General features: G+C 42.7%; 1 protein-coding gene across 6 annotated transcripts; it reads left to right on the top strand.

Moving 5' to 3' along the window:
* Positions 1–588: 588 nt before the first annotated feature.
* On the top strand, positions 589–15554 carry paqr6 (progestin and adipoQ receptor family member VI). 6 transcript variants are annotated; one of them, XM_047150284.2, is made up of 9 exons: positions 590–996; positions 1310–1621; positions 7168–7412; positions 7893–8046; positions 9402–9607; positions 9720–9846; positions 10616–10712; positions 10828–10972; positions 11184–15554. In XM_047150284.2, exons 3-9 carry the CDS (start codon positions 7277–7279, stop codon positions 11465–11467), a joined length of 1149 nt encoding a protein of 382 aa, XP_047006240.1. In that variant the 5' UTR covers positions 590–996; positions 1310–1621; positions 7168–7276; the 3' UTR covers positions 11468–15554. The 6 variants fall into 6 exon arrangements, with proteins under 6 accessions (XP_047006241.1, XP_047006240.1, XP_017309108.1 ...); XM_017453619.3 differs by having other exon boundaries at positions 597–996; positions 7919–8046; XM_047150285.2 differs by lacking the exon at positions 1310–1621 and having other exon boundaries at positions 589–996.
* Positions 15555–16232: the final 678 nt, after the last annotated feature.

The raw sequence follows: 16232 nt of genomic DNA, 5'->3' as shown, positions 1-16232 counted from the left end.
AGAATTGTAATCGTTTACAAATCTCTTGTGATTTATAATAAAAGTACGACACCCCTGATGCGAAATACAGTCGGAACCGTTACAGAAACTCTAATGGTTTCGGTAGTTATAATGGGAATCGTATTGGGTTTTAATGGAAACTATAATGTTACTTGAGGGTACTGGTAATGTGTTGGGTTTTATTGGTGGGATGTTTGTGTCTAGTGGAAACCAATACCAACCATTAAATCCTAATAGGGTACGGCTCAAGACACGTTACATTTGTTAATGGTTTTAATGGTATTTGTAATGGAAACCATTCGAATTTCCGTAAAGGTTTCTACTGTTTTTTTCAGCAGGGACTTCGCGACGTCACAGCGCCCTGTTGTTGATTGTTTTCCTGTAACAGCACGACACGGATGTAGTGTGAGATCGTTCGGGCGATTGTTAGACATCGAAGGACTTTTTAATGAGTTCGAAACCGAGCGTTCCTCAAGGGAAGGGCGTGTCTCCCGTCCCAGGTATGTGTCTCTTACCTGGGAGGTGTCCACCACGCACAATGTTTAAATCTCACGGTGTTAACTGTTTTCTCTCCGGATTCGAAGGCCTGGTGTGTCACTCAGCCTGGTGTGAACCCGGTGTTTTTGTGCAGCTTTGTTCTCTTCACTGTCTCCTGATTCCGCAAAACAAAGCGGCTTTTCTGTGCGCCGTCCAATGAGCGCGCGCGCGGGCGGAGGAGGGCTCTCTGCTCTGCTCTGCTCTGCTCTGCTCTGCTCTGCTCTGCTCTGCTCTGCTCGCTGCTTTTCACGGCTCTGCAGGGGAACGCGAGGGGGAACAGACGATCCTCCACCCCTCTCTAGCTTTCTACTTTCCCCTCATGGAGCTCTAATCACAGCTGGAGCGCGTTACATCGAACACATTTCACTTTGAGAAGATCAACCCTGGATTCCAGACTGGCGGCTCCATCGCTTCACCCGACACGCGCTCATGAACTTATAGACCAAATAAAGTGCAAAGGTTTGGGATTTTCCTTCCTTCTTTCCTTCATTTGACTTCTTTCATCTTTATTACAGCTCCTTAAACTTGTAGTGCGCTAAGTAGGGCTCATCACTCACGCTTTCCACACCCTATACACCCAAGTGTACTTGCTTTTTCTTGTTTGGATGTGTCTCACACCACAAATGCCACCAAATCCACGTTCACCAAACACAACTTTAAAATATTTATATTCTCTCCCTCTCTCTCTCTCTCTCTCTCTCTCTCTGTCTCTCTCTCTCTCTGTCTCTCTCTCTCACACACACACACATTCACTGTGTATCCCTCACCCCAGTAAACCCCACAAGCAAACTCATTATTGAGCCGAACATGAAGTTCTTTTGGACAGGGTATTTTTTTGGCCACGCCTACTTTGGGCTTTTTGGGACGCGTCCCAAATCGGGCACTCAGTCGGCCAGCTTGATAGTGCTCGTGGATATAGATAGGGCTGCTTTTTAAAAGTGACGGAGATAAGGCTAGGTTTGGAGGTAGGTAGGGTGCTAGTCCGGATTGGGACGCGTCCGGTCTGTCAGTTTTTCCCCTTCACTCCCTCACTGTCAGGGTGCAACAGTTTCACTCGCAGGGATGAAGAACATTCCTCAGTACTGTACGTATCCTTTCTCTTTTCGTGCTGGTGATGTTTTTTTTTATGGAATGATTTGATCTGACTGCGGAAACTTCTCCTCTGCATGTTTCCGTGGAGCGTAAAAGGAAACCGCATGAGTTTTTACACGTTTGAGTATTTATTTTTGTTTATTTGTTTAGCACTGGGGTTGTAAACTTTCCTGAAGTGAGGGTTTTTGGGAAATTCTTTCTGCACGTGCTGTAACTTTGGTGCTTGCATGCTGCAGGAAAAAAAAACCAAAACAAACAAAAAAAACAAAAAAGGCTTGTGGTAAATTTGCTCGTGATCATTTCAAATGAACATTTTTTTTTCTCAAAACGTACCGTTTGCATTTGTTTTATCACGAGCATGCTCTCAGATATAAAGTGTAATCGTCTCTAAACTGTGCTTTTTAAAATTTTATTTTACAACGAATGGTGCACGCTCTATGAATATATTGACTTTAAAAATGAATGAAAATGGATGTTAATGACCTTTTTAGACGTGCATCCGTCGTGCCTTCGTTTCTTTTGAAAGAAGGTGAAAGGTAGATACTGAAGGAGCAAACCGTGCATGTGGTGTTAAAGTGCAGTCGAGTACATCTTCTTATTTTTATTTCTTCCTAAGCTGAAGTTGATCAGTATTTGGTTAAAGCACGTGAAGTCACAGAAACTTTGGCACCAGTTCTCTTTTTGTGTTCTCAGAAATCACGTTACATCTCTCGGCTATTTCACGTCACATGCTCTATCGCACATGTGCCGTTGCTTCACTGTTTAAGCACAGCTCGGAAGTTTCCCAGGAACGGGTTCACGACCTAAACACGCTCGCTGAGCAAGCTGGGGTTTTCACACAGCTGTCTGAACATCTTCCTCAGATAACAGCTGGAAGAACCTGAAACGTGATGTTCAGTTTGTAGAGGAGCCGGATGTGTCCTGACATGTAGCTGTTTAAGTGTGTGTGTGTGTGTGTGTGTGTGTAACCTGTTTGGGGGTGAATTGTTAGACAGGTGGAGGACACGACCGAAATATCGTATCTTGATGATATTTAAAGACATTTCTGCGATACTCTATATGAATCATATACGGCGCCGTCCACTAATATTGGCACCCTTGGTAAATATGAGCGAAGAAAGCTGTGAAAACCCTTTTAGATTTTTTTTTTTTTTTTTTTTGGGTCAAATAAATAAATAAATAAATAAATAATTCACAGAAATGCTCTACTCTCATGGATATCAAACAATTGCAGCACAACACAGGTTTATCCAAAGGTGTGCGACAATTATTGGTGGCCTTTTAGTCAATTTCCTGTTCCTAGTCACCCAGGTGTATTAAAATAATTTTTTAAAAAATCAATGGGAATGTACTTCAGATATGTTTTCCTCATACGAGTTCACGGGGGTGCCGATAATTCTTGCACACCAATATTTAACAGAGATTTTTTTTTCGATAAACCTGTGGCGTGTTTGAAATCCGCGAGAGCCGAGGGGATAAAACGACGACGCACCAAATCGGCGTTCGTGTGGGCGGAGATAACTCTTGTAACACGACGTTTGTGTGTATAGACATTTATTTTTTTTTTTTTTAACTCTTCGTCTGGACTGAGATATTTTCCAAAACGTTGCGTTAAAATGTAAAATCCACTTAAAATATGCACACGTGTGTTGCAGGGCCCTGGGAAACGTCGGCGGCGAGCCTAATTTGGCGCGTTTTTGGTTTAGCGCGTCGCGCGCTCGGACGCAGCTGCGGTCGGCCTCCCGACTGCGTCCACTGCACAGACGTTTCGCCGAACACGTGACGCTCGGCACACGGCGAGCACAGACTCCTTATTGTAGACTGAGAGTGATAAAGACGTCCATTGAGGATGATCATGTGACCGAGCCACGAGCCGAGGGGAAGAATGTCCAAACACGTGCGGGGAGAGACGAGACGGATTTAGGACGTCATGCTGTTGACTCACGACAGTGTGAACGAATCTTTACTTTATTTCACGCGGTGGAACAGTATTACTTTTTCGGATTAAAGCTACGATCAGTAACGTTTCAATCAGACTAACACGAATATTAGTAATATTGTCATGTTATGCGGCTTCAGCGACATTTCTGCTCAGATCAGGTGTGAATGCGAGCGAGATCGTTTGAAGAATTAAATTAGCTCATTAACGTTTCACATAGATGACGTATATTGCATTTTTTTTTAAAAATAACGTTTGACAAGATTAAAGAAATTGATCTATTTTATTCGCTAGCAGTTCATGTAGCTTGCTAACGATAGATGAATTAGCCAGTGGTTAATGTAAACCGGTTAGCTAGCCTAAATAATGACCGCGTCGCGGTCCATAAACGTTCGCTAGCTAATGATGGAGAAATTAGCTAGTGGTTCAGGTTGGTTAGCTGACTAACCTTGTTAACGTCAGCTTAGCAGTGCAAGTAGTCTAGTGGTTAATGTTACTTAGCTGGCTAATCTTGTTAATGTCTTCTTAGCAGTTAATGCAAGTTAGCTAGCTAGCTACTGCTAGATAAATTAGCTAGTGATTAATGTAAACTAGCTAGCTAACCTCCTTACAGCTTCGTAGAAATGATCTCTTTGTTAATCTTAGCTAGCTGGCTAACCTGGTTATTCTCAGCTCAGGAATCGCTGTAAATTGGCTAGCTTAATAATGATGGGGAAATTATTTAGTGGTTAAGGTTGGTTAGCTGGCTAATCTTGTTAATGTCAGCTTAGCGGTTTATGTTATTATCTAGTGGTTAATGATGTTCGGCGTTTTTAACTCGGCGAATAAATGAATGAACTTTATGATAAATGTGAATCAGACAGCCGGAGTTTGGGAACTGTGTGCCGGTAAACCGCGAGAACAGTGAGAGGAAACGTCCGGTGAAAGCGCAACTTAATAATAAGTAATAAACTTCTTCTTAATAAGACACAGTCCCATCTTCCCGTTTTCGATCGGCTCACAAGACCAAGTGAAAACCACTACCAGAGGCACATGTGCGTCTTTTCCCCTTCTGTCAATGTTGTCATTTGTGTGTTCTTTTCAGACGACGCCCCATCACCGTAGCAACCGGTTTAAAAAAAGATCGTACGTAAGGTTTCAGAGATGTTCGGCACCTCTACTCTAGAAGTTAATAAGACAAAAAAAATATGCAGGTTGTTGAGCGAGAAACTGCGAAAAGACTTTCTCATGGTGGAAAACTAATCTCGTTAACGCTAGCTAATTTAGCTAGCTGGCTGGTTACGTGCTAGTAAACGTCCTCGCAGGTCGATACGTTGGATTTCAGCATCATCGTCATTTTCTCGCTAATTTATTTACGTGTTACTGATCCAAAGCCAGCCCTGTCAGACTGTAACGTTACCGTGAATGTTTAAAATGGCTAAGGTAGCTAGCTAGCTAGCGACCGTAATGGTGAGGTTCTCCGAGGAACGTTTCCGTGCACTGCGCTGTGATTGGTCCGAAGACCAGTGACCCGTTTGATACAGCAGTACTCGGAAATACTCAAGTCTTCAGGGCTTTGTTAACGAATGTAAACAAAACCCCAAACTATCAAGTCAGACTTGTGAATGTCCCGAGGAGTTCACCGTTTAAAAATCACTCTCTGAAGTTTCAGATTCAAAACACGACAGCTGGAAACATCTGGCTGGGTGTCCTTAAGGCGTTGCTGGTTCTTTTACGGAGACAACAGTTCAGAGTCGTGGCGCATTTCCGTCTGTGTTGTTTGTGAACGGATCCAGCGGCCATCTTTATTTTCATACGTAACCATCCTGCTTCTGTTCCAGCGGCGAACCAAGCAGCTGTTTTACATAATAACCACAACCACTGCTCAGTTCTGGATTCCGATTGGTCGTTGATACGATGAAGTTTTCTTTAAGGAGACGCTTATTCAACATTTATGTAAGGAGTCTCCAGTGTCGGCGCGTTATGACAGTCAGTTTTCCGCCACGGGAAAGTCTTTCTAGAGGCGAGTGAAGGAGCGACGGACTTCCACGACATGTAAATACAACAACGTGTCACTGTTTCATCCGTAAAAACTTTGTGTTTGTACGCTGTATGATAGGCAGGAAATCGTAAATTATACTCTTTACCGTCTCCTTCGTGGAGCAGGGTTTAAACCGGAGGAACCGGCTCTGCTACAGTTTCTTCATGCGCGTGCACTCCTCCACCGCGCTCGCATCGAGCGGGAAGCCCACCCCGAGCCTCCGTCCCGGGTTCTCCGAGTTCATTCCCCCTCCCACGTTTCCAGGAATGTGAATTGTTCTGAGGAACATAAGGACGGACTCTGGTGTAGGATCACAGTCTGATCTTTTTGTCGGGGTGTACGAGGTGTTCTTCAGGAGGCGAAATGTTTCACTTGACCTGTTTTTCCTCCTGCGTGCGTCTGCTTTTGTTAAGTTCAGGTTTTCCCCAGACGCTTCACTCTTCTAGATTATCGTACAATTCCAGCATGGGCTCAGTCTTCGCTTTGGAAAGAAAGTGTGTGTGTGTGTGTTAGAGACACAGGATGAATCAGGATAAGTGAAGATATTTTGACGATGCGGTGTAGATCCGAATATTTAGGTTAGCTAACAGAAACGGCTAAACGTTTAACCTTTAGAACGAACCTTTAAAGTTAACACAATAGAAGAGTAGCTTTTAACGTCCGAACAGCTGCGAGTTTTGGAAACATCACTGCAGGGTGTAAAGGTCCCGGTTCTTAGAAACGCCTGCTGTGACATCGTTGATCGTCATATCGATGCCGGTTTGTTTTTAATAATTTAAGGAACTGATTTAAAGTCCTCTGTCCTGAAGACGCAGCTTTTACCTCCGAACGTTTCCAAACCCTGACATTGGAGACTCCTTCCACGAATGTTCAAATAAACTCCTCCGTACTGGTAATGTGTTTTATCATTGGCCGTGCGAGTCCCCGCGAACGAGCGGTTGCTATAGAAACGATAACGCGTTAGATCGAGCGCGTTTATGTTCGTAGAAACCTGTGATTTGCAGTTGCGTTAATCTTCTGACCAATCGGAATCCAGGATTCAAATTCACTATATATTTACCAAGTGTGCCAATATCAGTGGAGGGAGCTGTACATATATGTGTGTGTGTGTGTGCGTGTGTGTTTGGACACATCACATGGCTGTGTTATTCAAATGTGACCAGGAACAAGGTTCCGCAGTAGAAAGCTGCTATAAAGATTATAAAGTCAGGGGGTCGCTGTAATGAACACCACAGAAACAAACGAGAAATTCAGCTAGACACCTCGGGGTTAAACGTTCTGCTTGTAGTCAAACCTTTACATGACAAACTAATGAAGGAAATCAAATTTAAAAAAATTAGCCCGAGGAGTTTGGTTGCAACGTTCAGTGTGACAGTATCTCTGTGTACTAACTGTATGTGGGTCATATGCAAATCTCTCTTCACATCTATCTCTCTTTGTCTCTCTCTCCTTCCTTCTTTCATTCTCTGTATCTGTTTCTCACTCTGTCTACGTCTCTCTCTCTGACTCTTTTATTCGCTGTCTTTCTGTCTTGTTCTCTGTTTCTCTGTCCCCCCCCCCCCACTCCCAATCCCTGCAGTGTTTCCTGTGTGGGCGGGGCCTGGCTGGGACCGAGACTGGTCCTGGCCTCTCTGTATAAAATGGGAGGCCGGTGAAGGGCTTCAGTCGTGGGGTTTGGAGTCTCCGGTATGGTGCATGCTGTGCCGCGGAGGCCGAGAGAAGCTCGAGCAGGCGTGTCGGAGAGGCAGGGGGGCGCTACGACTACCCACAGCCATGCTCCAGCTCAAACTGCCCCGCCTCTTCAACATTCACCAGATCCCAAAGGTGGGCTTCCGTTCACGTGGGCTTGGTGTAGTCTAGTACACTTTATACCTTTTAGGAACGAACGGCGTGAGGCAGAAGGCCGGCTTTGCCAGCAGACGGCCCTGTGATGATGTTCTAACAATTTCAAGTGCGATATATATATATATATATATCTTCCGGTCACCGCCGTCCGGTTGATTAATTTCCTTTAACCGCACACCCCAACAGTGTCTTACTCCTCTTATACCACAGCAGCTTGCCAACAATTTCATTTATTTATTTATGTCCCCGTGAATGAGCTGTTACTATAGAAACCGTGTTGAACGTCTATGAACATCTATGAACGTCATCTGCACCCGTTTCCTAAGAAGCGTTCTGGCTTTCGGGAAAACGCCTTCGGTTAGAAGGTCGCGTTTCACGTGCGTTAGCATGTATATGAAGTCTCGTGATGCAAATTTGAGGCGGTTTTCACTGTACAGATTTCAAAGCTGAATTTTACAGTGTGGACGTCTGCTGGTCATACCCAGGTGTTTTGGGAGGACAGCATCATATCCGGTTACAGACATCCTCAAAGCTCCGCCCTGGACTGCGTCCTCAGCAGCTTTCAGATGACCAATGAGACGGTGAATATCTGGACCCACTTCCTGCCAACATGGTGAGAGACGTGGAGCAGCATGTGACGTTCACTCGCTGCCAAGTCTTTTAGTCGGCTTTCGGAGGAAAGTAGATTAGGTAGCGGTGGAGTGTGCACGTGTACTCCCTCCTGCGGTATTTTAAAAATGTCTTTTATGCCTTTTAACTGTTAAGACTGTGGACTTATTTGTAAAAACCTGATGTCTTGGCTTAGTGTGTGTTTATTTTATTTTAAAATACCATCTTCTGCATGAATTACTAGCAGACGTAGTATAATTAGTCTTAGAAAGCGTCTCGCTGTTAGCCCTGCTTGGGAACTTAGACTCTTTTTAAGTGAATCAAATCATTTGACTCAATAAGACTCGACTCCCGAATGGCTCCCAAATGACTCATTGAGAAGTTTCTGATTTTCCCCCCAAAATAAACGATGACGTGGGTACGTATATCACGTGTTTCAGCCACAAAGGACACTCGTGCAATTTGGACTGACGAAACACTGAATGTTTTATCTGATTCGATTAACGAAAGATGAATAAAATCACGGTAACAAAGAGCTCCGACATTGGAAAGAGATTTCCGTGGAACTGTATTGATTCATTTAGACTGCAGAAGTGACAGCATCGCCTACAACTTTGGGGGAAAATAAACAATTACTCGTGTGTATATATATGAGAGAACTCTGCTTCATTTGAAACAATCGAAATGCCACTATTATTTGGACTATTGGGATAAATAATCGTCCAAATAGTAGTGAAATCATGTTGAATCTTTGAATCAGCTCCCGTAAGTGAATGATACGTCAACTCATTCAAGCGTTCCAGAGTCACTCAAAAAAAACAAAAACAAATGGCTACTATTTGGAAGTTTTACTTACCTCAGTAGTGCAAATAGTAATGATGTTTCATTTGAGGATGAGTTGACTCATCATTTACCTAAGAGAACTGATTCAAAGAATCGACTCATTCATGAAGGACACATCACAACTGTTTGGAGGATTACTTTTCCACTCAGTCCAAACAATAGCGATGTGTCATTTGAGAACAAATCAGCTCTTAACACTCACATAAAAGAGCTGATTCAAAGAGTCGACTCATTTGAGAACGACACATAACTATTATTTGGATGATTACTTATCCCAGTAGTCCAAACAGGAGCGATGTGTCATTTGAGAACGAATCGGCTCTCAACGCTCTCCTAAAAGAGCTGATTCAAAGAGTCAACTCGTTTGCGAACGACACATCACTACTATTTAGACGATTAGTGATCCTGTTTTACGTTAATTAACAAGACAGATCCACATCTGGATAGTACTTATAGACTGCAGGTGGTAGTGAGAGTATGCCTCTGCTTTGTTCCCACTCTCGCTCGACTCTCCAGGTACTTCCTGTGGCGCTTCTGTGTGCTCTGTTCCACGGTGGACTTCCTGTCCGAGAGCTACACGTGGCCGCTGCTGGTGTACATGCTGCTGATCTGCTTGTATCCGTTCACTTCCAGCTGTGCTCACACCTTCAGCACGATGTCATCCGAAGCCCGGCACATCTGCTACTTCTTCGACTATGGAGCGCTCAGCCTTTACAGCCTGGGTACACACACACACACACACACACACACACACACCCCAGTCCACTGAATTTTATTTTCAGAAATGAAATGCAGGTCATTTTCTCGTTGCCGAAATGTTTTTTTATCGCGCAGGTTGTGCGATCGCGTACGCCTCCTACGTGATGCCGGAATGTTGGGTGAACAGCCAACTTCATCACCACTTCGTGCTCATCGCCATCGCTAACAGCGTCTTCTGCACCAGCATGTCCTGCTACTCCAGGTAAAGAACGCGTAACGGGTATATATAGACGTATAACGGGGACGAGGTGGCATTCTTCAATCAATTAAAAGTCGTCAACGATGTGCTAGAAGAGGAATAAACACTTTGGGGGTGTTCCGTTATAGGAAGATAAACAACTTCAGGGTGGTCACAGTGACTCCGCCTTCATCGCACCACCCCGTTGTTGATTATTTTCCTATAACTGCATGACGTGGAGGGTTTTAATCCAACAAGGGTTCGTTCCAGAAAGACAGAAATAGAGAGATGGAGAGAGAGAGGGAGGGAGAAGAGAGAATGAGTGACAGCATGAGAGAGAGAGAGAGACAGAGAGAGAGAGAGAGAGAGAGAGAGACAGACCGAGAACAAGAGCGAGACAGAAAGAGAGACGAAGACAGAGAATGAAAGAGTTAGAGATAGAGAGAGAGACGGAGAGAGAGAGAATGAATGAGTTAGAGAGAGACGGAGAGAATGAAAGAGTTAGAGATAGAGACTGAGAGAGAGAATGAAAGAGTTAGAGATAGAGAGAGACGGAGAGAGAATGAATGAGTCAGAGATAGAGAGAGACGGAGAGAGAGACGTAGAGAGAGACGGAGAGAGAGAATGAATGAGTCAGAGATAGAGAGAGACGGAGAGAGAGAATGAAAGAGTTAGAGAGAGAGAGAGAGAGAGAGACGGAGAGAGACGGAGAGAGAGGAATGGGATTAGAAAGACGGTGGTAATTCTTTATAAATCCGCGCTTCCTGGGTCGTTTTTCTTTCTTTTTCCCCAGATTTTTAGAACTGCAGTTCCCACACCGGAGTAAAATCTTACGGACCGGAGCGTTCGTCATTCCCTTCATGTTCGACAACATCCCGCTTTTCTACAGAGTGAGTGATTTCCGAAAGCGTTGTGAACGTGCATGCTGGGAAATGGTGTGTCTTTGAGTTGTTGTTTTTTTTCTCCTCTTCCTGCGTTAAGTGACGATGTGATGTTTTGTCGTAGCTCTTGCTGTGTTTTTGTGGAAGCTGCTCTCACACGGACGCTCTGTCCAGTCACTGCTATCACCTGCTGTTTGCTTTCCTCACCTGCTTCCTGTTCGCTTCTCACCTGCCCGAGAGACTCGCGCCGGGACGATTCGACTACATCGGTACGGATCGGAAAGAGTGTTAGTGTTTAACGCTACTGATGATGTCACCCAAAGCATTTCGTTCCTGAGCTTAGAGCTGTCTGTCTTTGGAAAAACACACTGCTGTTGAATTCTGGATTGTGATTGGTCAGGATTAAGTTTCTGTAAGAGCAGCTCTGATAGTAGTTCATCTTGGATCTCATTTCATATCCGAATGTATCCTGTCTCCCAGGCCACAGTCACCAGCTGTTCCACATCTGCGCGGTGGTCGGCACGCACTTCCAGATGGAGGCCATCGTAGCGGATATGACGTCACGCCGGAGCTCGCTCGCCGCTCACTCGGCCGCGCCGTCCTTCCTGGGAACGCTGGGAGCGCTGGCACTCGGCGTCCTTCTCAACCTGGGCATCATCGCCCTGTTCAGCGCCAGTCTGCTGCGCGCCCCGAACCTCGGCTCCGAGAAAGGAGTCGCTACAAACCGCGCGCTGCATCCGAGCGCTGCCGCGAAAGACGAGTAAAACGCTCAAGCACTTCAGAAAAATAAGCTCTGAACCTCTGACGCGCTGGCCCAGGGACGACGACGACAATAATAATAATAATAATAATAATAATAATAATAATAATAATAATAATAATAGAGATGCACCGAAATTTCCTTTCAGTTCAAATAATTCAGCCCCCGATTGTTTTTTTAACAATTCTTTTTTATTTCTTATTTTTTAAAAACCCCACCAATGTTTTATTTGAATTATTCACGCTTCGTTTTAATTCAATTTTATAATAATACGGCGGAGAAGCTCAAATTGCGAAACCAGGTTTTTGTCTCTGAAGGTAACAAAAAATTCTGAAGGAAAAAAAATACTTTTAATTATTTATGATTAATTTCGATGATAAAATCATCTGAATAATCAATTATCATTTTTTTTTTATATATATAAATTTAAAAACAAATTAAAAATAGTCAAATCATTTGTTTAAAAAAGTAAAAAAAAAAAAAAAATTAAAAAAGGCAAAAATATTGACTGGAAAAAAATTGTTTCCGTTTTTTTTTTACGATGGAGTCAAACGCACACAACGATGAACGAGTTACAGATTGCTTCAAAGGTAAAAATGTTAATATGATTTAAAACAGATTTAATCTATCCGTGCACTAGTGAGCTGTTCAGTGTCGCGAGATGTGGAGGAGTCTTCCACAATTAGTTTATTTTTAATCACCTTAAAGCCCCGCCCAAAATAAATAATAATAATAATAATAAACTGGGCTTTGGGGAGGTTGTTGTCGTTTCAGACGCACACCGGTGGATAACGCACGTGCAGTGTACGGTTTATGATTCGCCGTTTATTACTGTTTAGTCTGATTTTGCGTTTTGGGGGCGGGGTTTGGCTTCTGTCCATGTTTCTAACTCGACAAAATACAAAAAAGTTTCCAAAATGGTTTTTCTTCTAGATTTCTATTCAAAAATTAACGCCACTTCTTAAAAACGCGATCGTTCAAAATCAGAAAAAAATAAAATAAAATCATCTTATGGACTTCACATGCATCATAATCACAGGGAGTCTTTGTGCGTTTTTAAAAAAAAAATTTTTAAACGTTGTTAATGGCTCAAATTTCCTGTACAGGAAGTACGTAAAGACGGCCACGCCCGGGATCCAGACTTCCCCCGCTGACCCAGATCTCTTCCAATAAATGATCGGCCTGTCCGATATGACCAGCGGCGGTTTCGCAGATTTATTCTCCTATATTTATTGAAGGTTTATATCTACTTAAAACTCAAAAGATGGGAAAGATTTGCAGTTTGAATACGAAATTTTAACATCGATATATTTTTAATAAAAAAAATTATTTATATATATATATATATATATATAAAAAAAAAAAAGTAAGACGATATCTGTGATATCTCAGAGAAGCGTATTTTCATTTCTCAGGATATTATACTGTAATATCGCCCGGCCTTAAAGTTTTACATCTGAGCGTTTATAAAAAAGCTTCATTTAATACAATTATTTACGAATCGGTACGAGAAAACCAATGACTGAAAAATGAGCCGTGAATTTGTGAATTTTCGGGTCGGTGCATCGCTATTTTAAACTGTTCCCAGACAGTTTAGCACTTACATCTTTGATCTACTTTACAGTTCGCTTCAGTCCTTTATCCTTCTGTACTTCTGTGTTTCAGCTGATGACCCTGATTACACAACCTTTCTGTGAGAGATTTCTGTGTGGTATGAAACAAGCTAAATATATATAGATATATAGAGATGTATATCTTATATATGTTTGTTTGTTTTTTCTTTAAGAAAGCCACTTCAGAAAGGGGCGGGGCTTAAATGAAGCGAATACTGAATTTTCTACGTTGCGTTTTAACACAAGTGCCTTCTTGGGATTTTTATGTACAAGATATTACGATGTCACTAATTTATGCATTTTTTTTTCGTTGTTATTATTATTATTATTTTTTTACAGTTTATAGAGTTCCGATTACAGTGTAAATATTTATTATCTAGGAATCTATTCGAGTGTTCTATAATCAAACCAGCTAATCCGAGTGAAAGCCTTTTTCATGCTACTGTCGAGTAAGAGCACTGATTCGTATTCAGAAAAGATTCTATATAGCGACACGTCTGCGCGCGTTTACGTTAGAGCGACGCGGAAATCCTCGTAAATCTCGTTGCGGCCATCTTGTTGACGCTTACGGGTGAATTTTTTTTGCTTCCAGTCGTAGGAGAAGACCGTTCGGCGATCATATCTACACGAACAAACCTGAAACGCATCAGAGGACACCAGACACCGGTTTCCGAAGTGTGGCTGTTAAAATCCGATTCAAGTGGCGTAAATGAATCGGATCGGATTTCTCGGCGTTTTTACGCTAACCTCTTACCCGACAAATTGGACGATCGGATGTTTTTACTGAAGGGGCGGGGCTTATGTAATTCAGCCGCCATTTTGAGTGAGGGTTTTGTTTTGTTTTGTTTGTTTGAAGGCGATCGCCTTCAAATGACATGACATCACAACCGTGTAATGGCGCTCGAAAGTCATGGCACCTCACTGCGCATATCCAGATTTTTTGGTAACATTTTCAATAAAGCTCAAATAATAATCAAACAAACAAACAATAAGAGTAATGCTAGTCCAGTCCTGAAGCGTGTTGTAGCTCTGCCCTCATCCTCAGTTTCGGGCACGTCACCACGACAACATTCCGCTTCGTTCGCGTTAGCAGCTTCTGCGTCCTCATCGGGATCGAAGCGTCATTATACAGAACGTTTCTAAAGTCAAACGCCTTCCAGGTACGCTCCTGTGACCCTGAAGGGTTTCCAGAACGCTCGCATTTCGTTAGTGTCCGCGATTAAGTCCGTTAGCGCTCGTTAACGCTGTACACGTGTGCTGTTCTAACCCGGTCCAGCGAGCGGCAGGCTTCGCTACGAGTTGGAAAGGGATTCTGGGATCATGAAGGAATGCAATAGTAAGTGCTGAGATGGTTATGTATGGGGTCGGGTTTGTTTGTTTGTTTGTTTGTTTGTTTGTTTGTTTGTTTGTTTTGGATCTACAGTACAGCAGAAATCCTTCGCAGTGATATTTGTGTTTAAATTTGATTTATATCTGAAACATGAAAAAATAATCGATGGTACAGCGTTCAAATGCGACGGAATTTCTCCGCCGCACAGCGCGTTTCAAATTCTCTTCATGACATGAAGTATTCACGTTTATATCTGTTCATTAGCTTGTTTTTTTACTTTTATTTTTTATGATTTTAGGATTTGATTTTATTCAGGAGCGATCTTGTTTCTTATCGATTTATAGTTTATTATATCTTATCTTTCATATTATCATCCGATTTGATTGTTTTTCTTTTATTGTCTTACGAAGCGACATGATTTTATATATGAAACATTTAATATATATTATTCATTCAAATTAAATTATTCATTGTTACATCCAAAAACTCAAGCAAGCACATATTCAGGTTTTTTTTCTTTTCTTTTCTTTTCTTTTCTTTTCTTTTCTTTTCTTTCTTCTTGGATTGTTTTTTTCGTTATTTCAGCAGTCAGGAAATGACTCGGTTGTGAATCTGAAATGCTTCGCGTCGTTCCACCCAATTGATCCGAAAAGTCGATTTAAACACGTTTGCACGTACACGTTTGTGGTTCTGTTTGATGGGGTTTCTGCTGAGGGGCGGGGTCAGGGCCAGGCGGGGGCGGTGCTGTAGGGGATTCCCGTGTTGCGGTGTAGTCATGTTTCGAGACTTTAGGTCGCCGCGTGTACGTCGAAAAACGTCAACGTCTGCCTTCGATACGTTCGATAAGATGTCAGGATATTTATTTCATACGGAAATGGACTTCTCTGGACCGGGCACATGTTTAAGACCTTGTAGTTGGACAGCAGGAAGGTTAAAGGGGAAAAAGGCAGGTTTTTATTTCCAAACTGTTTTCTTTTCTGATTCTTTTTTTATTAAATGGAGTTTAGATTAGATGAGATCAGATTCCTATCATTCTCACCGCAGAATAATGTCAGTGTGTTGATTACGATAACACGGCACTTTGCTCGAGCACTGATTGATTAATTCTCCCTTTTTACACTCGACAATAAACTATTTTTTACAACTTGTGTGTGTGTGTGTGTGTGTGTGTGTGTGTGTGTGTGTGTGTGTGTGTGTGATTGTCCGTGCTTTTTATTTTAAAAAAAATAATAAAATGCACCGATCACTGTGCGGTCGTGTTTCTCCTTTCCCGTTCAGGGAATAGGAACGTGTTGAGTTCTGTAACCACGTGAGGGTACGAGCGTGACGCGCTCGCATCTAAACGCCGCTTCCTCCTTCGTCCCGATCGAAGAGGCGAAAGCGTTATTTCTGACGTGGGCAGATTTCGGAAATGAGATCGGCGTGTGGTCAGGAGGGGGCGTGAGTGGACCGGACACCTTTTTTTTTTTTTTTTTTTTTTTTTTTTTTTTTTAAATAAATAAATAAATAAAATAAATAAATCTCAGCTCCATGAATAAGTTTTTATTTTAAAAAGTGTGGAGCGATGGAAGATGGTTAAAAAATGATGACGCCGATTATCGTTCGTTTTTCCTTGTGTCATTGCTTCAGCGTTCGATTCGCTGGAGCGCAGACTGTCCCCGTGTGCGACGGTTCATTTAGTGTGCGATTAAAATTCGAAAGATTGATGGATGGATAGATCGATAGGTGGATGGATGGATGGATGGATGGATGGATAGGTAGATGGATAGATGGATAGATCGATAGGTAGATGGATGGATGGATGGATAGGTAGATGGATGGATGGA

Source organism: Ictalurus punctatus, chromosome 23 (assembly GCF_001660625.3).
Source record: "Ictalurus punctatus breed USDA103 chromosome 23, Coco_2.0, whole genome shotgun sequence".
Classification (NCBI taxonomy): Eukaryota; Metazoa; Chordata; class Actinopteri; order Siluriformes; family Ictaluridae; genus Ictalurus; species Ictalurus punctatus.
The sequence above is the reverse complement of the archived record's forward strand: the minus strand, read 5'-3'. Positions and strand labels throughout refer to the sequence as shown.

What these genes read in the sequence shown, in the direction of transcription:
- paqr6 (XM_017453619.3), top strand. Translation starts at nt 1,600, where the DNA reads ATGAAGAACATTCCTCAGTACT. An exon ending in GAAGAACATTCCTCAGTACT is followed by an intron (nt 1,622 to 7,167) that starts GTACGTATCCTT and finishes CAATCCCTGCAG; the next exon opens with TGTTTCCTGTGTGGGCGGGG. An exon ending in ACATTCACCAGATCCCAAAG is followed by an intron (nt 7,413 to 7,918) that starts GTGGGCTTCCGT and finishes GGTCATACCCAG; the next exon opens with GTGTTTTGGGAGGACAGCAT.